Here is a 9,586-nt window from a genome sequence, read left to right as displayed (position 1 = left end):
GATTTCTATCCGACGCCATATTTCTGATCGCCGCCAGACTTTTGTTGAGCTTATCTGACGCTAGACTTTCGCTTGTTGGCGGATTCCTGCCCGACACCGAATTCCGCCGGAAATCCGCTGGAAAGCCGCCGGAAAGCCGTCGGAAAATTCCGCCGGTAATAAGTGATTTTCCTGTAGTGGAACTTCCACATGTCACCGGACTTCTATGAGACTTCTACCCGACACAGGACATCTCCGCGTCACCGAACATTCGTCTGACTTCTATTTGACGCTGGACTTCTGCCCGACACCGTCCTTCCGACCTTGGTCGCAAGAAAATGTACTTTATGACATCTGTCGCCAGGCGACTATGGTCCGACTTACGTCGCCCACTGACTACGATCCTTCCGACCTCCGTCGCCCACCAACTATGACCATTCTGACCAAGCAAATACATCAACTGTGATTCTTCATGTTTTCACAATGTAACACACTATGTATGATGTATATTTGTTACATCAAGCCAAAGTCTCCCCCCAATAATGGGCTTCATTTGTAATCAACTGCAAATACTAGTGGATTCATTCAAATTGGGCTAGGTCACATGGTTTTTCCCCATTTTCAAGGGGTTTCCATGTATAAATCTAGGTGTCTATTGTGAATACTACATCATCTCTCTTTATATGTATGTGTGCTCAATCTTTGTACAAAATTAAGACGTTAACTTTATATTTCTCTACCGTCACAAATATTTCGGGACGCAACAATTGTGATGAATTGATAATTGAGGAACGATCATCTGTCATCTAATTATTTTCTTGCCCACACAGTATTCACATCTCTGCATTCCAATCAACATAAAACTTACTCATACAACGCTCAAATCAAAACCCTCATAAATCGTGTATCGAAATATCCACTCATCACTTGGAAGTAGCAGCATGAGCAATTTTTCTGAACTCCACCAGTTCTTCAGCTTCCGGAAGCACCTCCTTCACGGCCTCGGCGGAGCAGAAGCGCTCCGCCCACTCAACCAACCGAGGAGTCTTCGTCTCATCCAGAATGTTTATGTCCGCAATAAGCTTGCTAGCCTTAAGCCAACCAAGTAAGGAGCCGAGGGCGATGTCAATGAAGCCGATGCTGTCGCCGCCGAAGAAGCTCTTCCCTTTGCTGCAATCCACAAAAGCCTTTTCCAGCTGCTGCAGCGTCGAGAGCACTTTCGCTTTCGCTTTTGCCTGGCTATCCTCATTCGTGCTGTCGAGCAAAGCCGGACCCTGAGTCGGCAACTGCGAGAATAGATATAGCTAAGCTAATAATCATCAACGGTAAACAATTGGTAGACAAATTTTCAATGCAAGATTATAAGTTATAATCACAGATTATTGAAGAAATAATTTTAGCGCTAATTTTAGCTTTATATAGATTTACATTTATAAATTTTTAAATGGAAAAGAAAAATTGTGTGAGAATTTTCAGATAAAAAAATACTTATGACTTGGTTCTATATTTTTAATTTATTCGAAGGTGAATGTAAAAGGCATATTATTTATATTATATTAATTTTGAGATAATTTTAAGAGCTTTAAAAAATATTATAATTAAAAAATTATTCAGAATATTCTATATAATTTTTTAACCATTTCTTTTAAAAACATTATCAATAATATGACTTTTGATCACATTATTTATAAAAAAATAAAAATACAACGCAAACTTTTTATAATGAATAAATATAATAAAAAATGATTATAAATTTGAGGATTTTTATGTAAATCATAATTTTTTTATATAATTAAATATCTAATATTTAAAGTTTAAAGTTTTATATATAATGTTTTAATACTCAATCACATTGAAGTATAGAATAAAATTATAAAATGATTTAAAAAAATGAATATTAATAATATTTTTAATATTATTTATAAATTTAAATGTTATAAAAATAAATATTAGATATATTAATAAATAAAAATTGTGTAATATATACATAAATCTCTCTATAAATTTTTGAAAAAAATATTATTCTAAACTATTCTTTAATATTTTTAATTATATTTTTAAGAGAATTGTAATATATAAAAACTCATCACAAAATAAATCCAATAAAATTTTCCAGAATTTTTGCTCGTAGCATACCTTGTCGTCGATGTATGCGGCCCAGAAGCGAGAGATGGCTCGGTCGTAGGCGTCGGCAGGAAGGATGGGAAAGCCTGAAGAGGACCAGACTTCATCGATGTATTGGACAATGAGAAGGGACTCGCAGATGGCCTTGCCGCCATGGATGAGTACAGGGAACTTCTTATAGACAGGGTTTGATTTGAGAAGAAGCTCGCTCTTCTTGCCGGGCTCTTCTTCAAGAAACTCGTACTCGATCCCCTTCAGATTCAGAGCAATCCTTGCTCTCACGACGAAGGGGCTCGCCCACAACCCGATGAGCTTTACATCTTCTTCTGCCATTAGTTATTTCCTTGAAATTTCAGATCTAAAACTTGATAAATGAAGAGTGAGAGCCGAATGAGCGATTAGGAATGTTGCTTACTGGTATTTAAAGCTCGAAATCAGGAGAATTTATACGGTACAAGTGGACGACGAAGCATAGATGTAAGAAAATTTTCAGTCTTATGTATATTTATAATTTTTTTATAAAACGAAGTACGCAATTTCTACCTAATAATTTCTTAGAAAACCGATCTTCGTTCAGCTATGCGTGAGCGATGACGTTTTCACAAGGTCAAAGCACGATTGCTGACAGTGTTCGCTTGCTTCCTGTAAAATTTTAAGTGGAAGGCCTTAAGCGGATATGGATATGTTAAAAAAATATGTTTCAAAATTTTCTTCGATTAACATATTTTAACTTTGAATCGCATATTATTTTTTAAAAGTTCATCCCGATTAAAATTAATTCAAATAGGCTTTAAGTCATTAATAAGAGTACATGTTTTAGATATCTTGAATCTATGATCCAGAGTGATGGTGAAATAGATGAGATATTTTCAGTAGAATTCAAGTTGGATGGTTGAAGTGGAGAAATGCATCAGGGGCTTGTTGTGTGAAAGAAAAGTCCGCCTCAAACTTAAAGGGAAAATTCTATAAGATGATGGTGAGGCCTACAATGCTTTATGGTGCCAAATGTTGGCTGTTAAAAGAGAAGCATAATACTAAGTTAAGTATGGCAGAGATGAGGATGCTCAGGTGAATGAGTGGCTTTACCCTTAAAGATAGGACATGAAATGAGCATATATGTGAAAAGGTTGGAGTAGCTCCAGTAGAAGATAAGATTAGAGAGAGTCGCCTTAGATGGTTTGGTCACATAAAACGACGGCATTCTGATGACCTGGTTATGAGAGTAGAGGTATTAGATTTGACTTATGTTAAGAAAGATAGAGGAAGACATAAAAATACTTGGTTAAAAAATATTAGGAATAACCTTTCTTTATTATATTTAAACGAGAATTTGACTATTAAGAGGACACAATAGTGAAAAATGATTCATGTAGCCGACTCCACGTAATGTGATAAAGGCTTGATGTTGTTGTTGTTGATGTTGAGGCTTTGATCTAGGTTGAGATGGGGGAAGAAAATTTAAAACATACTCAAATATTATATTGTTAAAAAAAAAAGATTTTTATTCCACTAATAAAAAAAGGACTTACAAGTAAAGGCTAAAAAAAAGCCAAAGCACGAAATAAGAAAATCTAAAATATCATAATAAGCGATAGATTCTACTAAAATTTGAAAAATGATAAATAATTCAAAATTAGAGAAACTAAAAAAGGTCTTAAAGCAAATCAAACTTAGAACACCACGTGGTTGCCAAGCCTGGACCATCCATTGGAGGATTAGAAATAGCAGCAAGAAGTTCCAAATACCCATCAAAGACCAAGCACATGAATCAACCACTAAGGTTGCCAAAACAAGCCCAGACCATCCAGAGGGCTTGCAAGAAACTTGCATCATGATTGTCTGCATGATAGTAGACAACAGCCCACAAGCCCAAGAGAGGAGCCTTCACAACCATAAGTAAACCCAAACAAGCAAATAATTAACACAGTAGGACAGCAGCCCCACTGGCAAAAATCAATCAAGTATAGAAATCCGGAAAGAAAGAAAAGTGGGGGGGGGGGGGGGAAGAAATTAAGCTCCCAGCCAACAACCAATCCATTTACTATATTTTTTAGCTTTTCTCCTAGCTCATTTTCCACCTCTACGACAAAAAGCTTTTTCAAGAATCCAACTAACATTCAAACTATACATTTCATCAACCGAATCATTTCATCAATCAGATCATCCAAATCATCCCCAAAACTCTCGCAAGGCGAGGAAGCAGCCTTATCTAGGCCATCCAAAAGATCTAAAGAGGTATCCATTAAATTCCACGACAACTGAGCTTCATCTGAAATAAGAGAGATCAGTACATCTATGAAGGATGCATGTTTAGTTCGTTTTGAAGTATTAGGTGATAACTCCTTATCAGTGAAAGATTGAGGGGAGTTAACATTAGCATTAGAAGAAGAACCTTTCACCACTGTCGAATTAACAAGACACATATCCTTTCACCAATAGTAGGTGAAGATGGAGGCTAACAATCAACAGGAACAAAATTCAAATATTGTATTAAAATACAATTTAGTGTCATGAAAAGTTTGAATAAGATTCATACATAAATCAAATAAGTTTCACATAATGTTTGAATATGAATCTACCTTCTTAAACAACAATGTGTCCTAAAAAAATGCAATCACAATAAATGCATGACAACATATTATAAAGGCGGATAAAATAGATGATAAAATCACAATGAAAGTCATTATATTAAATAAAATCAATTATCATGTTCTTACCGTAACAAGTCGATTATAATCACAGTAGCTATAACTTAACAATTAATTTTTTTATACAACTGATTATAATCATAATATCTTAAACATAGCAAAGTTGAATTGTCCCTTCTATGTCTCACGAAGGGCTGCAAATGAACCAAACATTCGACGAGCTACTCGTTGTTCGGTTCTATTAAAGCATGTTTGTGATCATTTAATTAACTAAATAAACAAACATGAACAATATTTTAAATATTCGATTCTTAAATAAACAAGCTTGAACACTAATGTGTTCGACTCATTTATGTTCATGAAAAACATCATTTAAAGCTCTTGAACAAGCTCGACATTAAGCTCGATAAGAAGTTTGGTTTATGTTTGATTCAGAACTCCTGAATAACCTCAATAAAAACTCAATTAATATTTGATTATAAAATTGACAAATATACATAATATAAATATTTTATATTTATTATAACACAATGATATAATTACTATTAAATAATGAAATTTAAAGTAATTAAATATTATAATATATGCTAACTAAAAAAAATTCGCTAAATATGTTCATGAACATGTTTGATGTAATTGTTTGTTAGGAGGATCGATAAAGCTCATTTTTAAAGTTAATGGACATCTAAAAGTAGAGCTGGTTTATACCTCATCAAGGTTTATTTGTTTAAAGCTCGATAAACACTAAATGAATCAAACATGAATACTCATTAATTAAACGAACAAAAAATGAACACAAACAAGAAAGTTTGAATCAAACATGAACCAAACTTGAACAAGCTGATAATAAATGAACTCAAATATGATCACTCAGATACTCAGCTTGGCTCGGTTCATTTGCAGCCCTAATTTGACCACATGATTGATTCAATGTTGAAGTTCTCAAATCTGACTACATATATATCGATATAAAATGCCCTAATATATGATTAATATGATTAATTGGTTTAGACTCTAAAAAGTACAGCATTGGAGATCATTTATATTTAATTGTGAGATCAGATCAAGTAATTATTAAAAAATATTTAAAAATTATTTAATCAAACGGCTCAACTTTTCATTGATCTTCACCAACACATTAATTTACTAATAAGTACAACATTCCGTAAAGATAGATTTCGTGCCTTTTCCTTTCATATTCAACACATTAAAATCAGTTTTTAGTAAATTTCTCCATCACACTCTCAGCGCTACATATTAAATTTCTCCATCACATTAAAATCAATTTTTGTATGAACAGTATAATGCATTATATAAGTATGATTAAAGCAAATATTTGCATACTAATTTGCAATATAACTTAAATGATTCAATTCCCAAAGAGATGAGGAGTGGCATAATTAATTTGAATTTTATCTATGCTATCTATGCTTTGATTGAATATTGATTGAATCTAGTATTGAAATATAAACCATGCAACAAAACAAGCACTAAAGGAAAACATCGTAAATGAACACCAATATTTAACAGGAAAAGTCCTAAATTAGGACAAAAGTTACGAAGCAGCAACACACAGAGAAATTCACTATGTAAATTAGGAGAAATTATACATATTTCTTCGTTCTCATCCTCTTCTTAACTCACTTAACTTCTTTTATAGTTCTCTTCATATATTAGACAAAGAGACACTTAATTTATACTAAGAGATGCAACCTTTCAAGTTAAGTATGAAAAATGAGAAAGAAATTTGTCCAGCCCGACTTGTAGCATCGGGGTTTGGAGCGCCACAGTGTTCCACTCGCAGTCTAGCCTAATTTATAGCGCTGCAGTGCTCCGCTCTCTTTCTCTAATTGAAGACTATATTGCTGTTGTGCTACATCCTGTGATGCTATAATGCATAAGCGTATAGAATTGCAACGCTTTAATGTACAGTGACAAGACACTAAATATTTGTAAGTAAAATTTTTTTAGGAGAAAGGCACCCCCTCCCTAGAACTTCGACGAACTTGAATGTTGGAATTAAAATTTGAGTCAATAGTACAATCTGATTAATCAACACAATCAAATTCCATACAAAAATCTTATATATGTTGCTGAACACTACTAAAAATCATTTGAATAATATTCTTGCATCGATTAAAATTTAATGTGTATAAATCCCTCAAAAAAACTTATTCGGGAAAGCTAGGCCACATTACTTTTTCCTTGCGGCAATTTCTTAATTAAAAAAAATAAATAAATCTATCCACTTCCTTTTACTTGCTGCTTGCATGTATGTAATGAACCTCGCTTTTCTCACTCTTTTTTTTTTTTCCCAAATAGTGATCTACAATTTATTTGGAAATATGGGCAATTTCTTGTGCTACACCCAAAATTTGTCATTTGTAGAATCATAGCATTCTAACTTTCTATTCATTAAATTTATTCCCAAATATTGAAGTTCACAACGAAATCCTACATCATTTTTTTTGCCTTCACCAAATTTTCAATAGTTAAATTATGAATGATGTGCATCAACTTTATTTATGAAATTGTGTATTAACCTTATTAACAATAATGATAATGACAAACATGACTATACGTTGCATCCTAAAATATTCGTGGCGGTAGAGAAATATAAAGTTTAATGTCTTAGCTTTGTACAAAGTTCTAGCACACAATTAGATAAAAATAGATGGTGCATTATTTATAAGAGACGCCAAGAGTTTTATATGAAAACCCTTAAAAAGGGAAAAATGACTCCACTAGTATTTGCAGTTGATTACAAATGAGGCCCTTCATTTGAGGGAAGACCTTAACCGATGTAAAAAATATACATCACATAGAATGCATTACATGGTGAAAATTGGAGAAATCAGTATTGATAAGTTCGTTTCGTGCAGGACCATAGTCGGCGGGCAAGGGAGCTCAGAAAGACTAGATAGTGGTCGGAAAGACTGTAGTTGGCGAGCGACGGAGGTAGGAAGGGCCGTTATCTGGTGATGAAGGTAAGACGAACTGTAGTTGATGGGCAACATAGGTCGGAAAGACCATAATCTAGCGATAGAGATCGAAAGGAATTTTATCTGATGACGGAGGTCGGAAGAACCGTAATTGGAAGGCGATAGTAGTTAGAAATATTGTTGTCTCGTAACGGAGGTCAGAAGGACCGTATTCAGACAACGGAGGTCGAAAGTCCGACGATGGATGTAAGTCCAGTGTCGGGCAGAAGTCCAACGATGGATAGATGCTTGACATCGGATAGAAGCCTGACGGAAGTCTAGCAATGGGTAGATGTTTGGCGACAGACGAAAAGTCGGTGACGAGCGACAGTCTAGCGATGGACAAAATTCTAACATCGGGCATAAGTCCGATGAAAGTCCGATGATGGACGGAAGTCTGAAGATGGATGGAAGTTGGGTGTCAGTCGGTGGTCTGGCATAAGTCTAGTGAAAGTTCGATGACGGTAGTTGGCCGGAAGGTGGTCAAGGAGGAGTCTGGTGGCAACATAACTTTCTTCTTTCTCTTCATTTTCTTCCTTGCTTGGTTCCCCTTTCATGAAAAATGATGAGTGAATTTATAGTTTTTTTAAAGTGACATGACCAATAAATAGGAGGAAGATAAATGGTAAATTGGGAGTGGTTTGAATAGAAGGCCGATGTTGAATCCCTTGATTGTGGAACGTTTATTAGGCATTTGAATGTCTTAATGATATCAGAATTTGACGATCTTGAGCTTGTTGGATTTTTCTCATCAAGTCGCTCGATTCGATTATAAGCACGCCACATTTAAAAATTGTTTGTTAATTTAAATTATGATTTGAACCTTCCAAATGTGCTTCGGCTCTTTGATTTGGACTCATTTGAGCTTGGATTGGATCGAATTTGGTGTCGTTGGGCTCGTATTTTTGAGATGATCAATTCGACTATAAATTTGATGATATTAGAGTTGAGATGGCCCCGAATTAAATTTTTGAAGTTTCCAACTTGATTTTGCTTTGACATTCGTGCCCGATAAAGATAATTTTTTGATGATATATCAATTCTCAATCATTAGAATAATTTTATCCAATAAAGATTATGGTTTGAAATGATAATAACAATTGAATAAACAAAGAAATAAAAAAATATGTACAACAGTAAGAATAGTAGTTCACTTTTTACATAGAGGAAGATAAGTTTCTTTCTCACCCATTTCTCCTTGTCCGAAGTCCGGTACGAGTATAGCAGCCCATTTCTCCTATCCTTTGAGGCATAGACGCAAACACCTAATATGCGGCAATTTGCTTTTCTTAAGTCCTTATTGGCCATATTAGGGAGATTTCCACACGTACATACCATCCCAGAATCCAGTTCGCAAACAGCAAGGTTCGTTTCCAATACACAACTCTCCTTGCCTATTGGTTGAAAGCTTAGGCTTCCAACTAAGAGGTCCAAGGTTCGAGTCCTTGTGTATGCGTTGTGTGTGTGAGTGTGCCTTAAATGGCCTAAATGTCCCAAAAAAAAAAAAAGTTGTTTCCAACTCCATGTCACCATCGGTCTCAAGGCATGTGTGCGCCGGAGGAGAACGACCGGTCCAATGGCGTGAAGTCAGTCGAGTCGGAGGAAGGATGCTCAGGCTAGGAGGTCGGCGGGAGGTCGGCGGGAATGTTAGCATTACATGTAACAACGGTCCGCAGTGGTATCAAATTATAAAATGTGTTAGTGATCGAGAGTCAACAATCAGGTGATTGTAGTCAAACCATGTAGCTGATGGCAGTGATCGTTGGTGTCTATTGTTGAGGGAAACTACGATTCTTTGAATTTGGGAGCTCTATGAATGCACCTAAACTAATTTAGTAATAAATCAATAGAAAT

At 35.0% G+C, this 9,586-nt stretch overlaps 1 protein-coding gene across 1 annotated transcript; it reads right to left on the bottom strand.

Moving 5' to 3' along the window:
- Window positions 1-792: 792 nt before the first annotated feature.
- LOC110115489 (glutathione S-transferase U18-like) lies at window positions 793-2,580 on the bottom strand. The gene is made up of 2 exons (XM_020848741.2): window positions 2,116-2,580; window positions 793-1,265 (listed from the first exon to the last, which is right to left on the bottom strand). The coding sequence occupies exons 1-2, from the start codon at window positions 2,434-2,436 to the stop codon at window positions 903-905; spliced, it is 684 nt and encodes a 227-aa protein (XP_020704400.1). The 5' UTR covers window positions 2,437-2,580; the 3' UTR covers window positions 793-902.
- Between the last annotated feature and the right edge of the window lie 7,006 nt (window positions 2,581-9,586).

The sequence above is a fragment of the Dendrobium catenatum genome, unplaced genomic scaffold, assembly GCF_001605985.2.
Source record: "Dendrobium catenatum unplaced genomic scaffold, ASM160598v2 original_scaffold_98673, whole genome shotgun sequence".
Classification (NCBI taxonomy): Eukaryota; Viridiplantae; Streptophyta; class Magnoliopsida; order Asparagales; family Orchidaceae; genus Dendrobium; species Dendrobium catenatum.
This window is presented reverse-complemented; position numbering and strand designations above follow the sequence as displayed.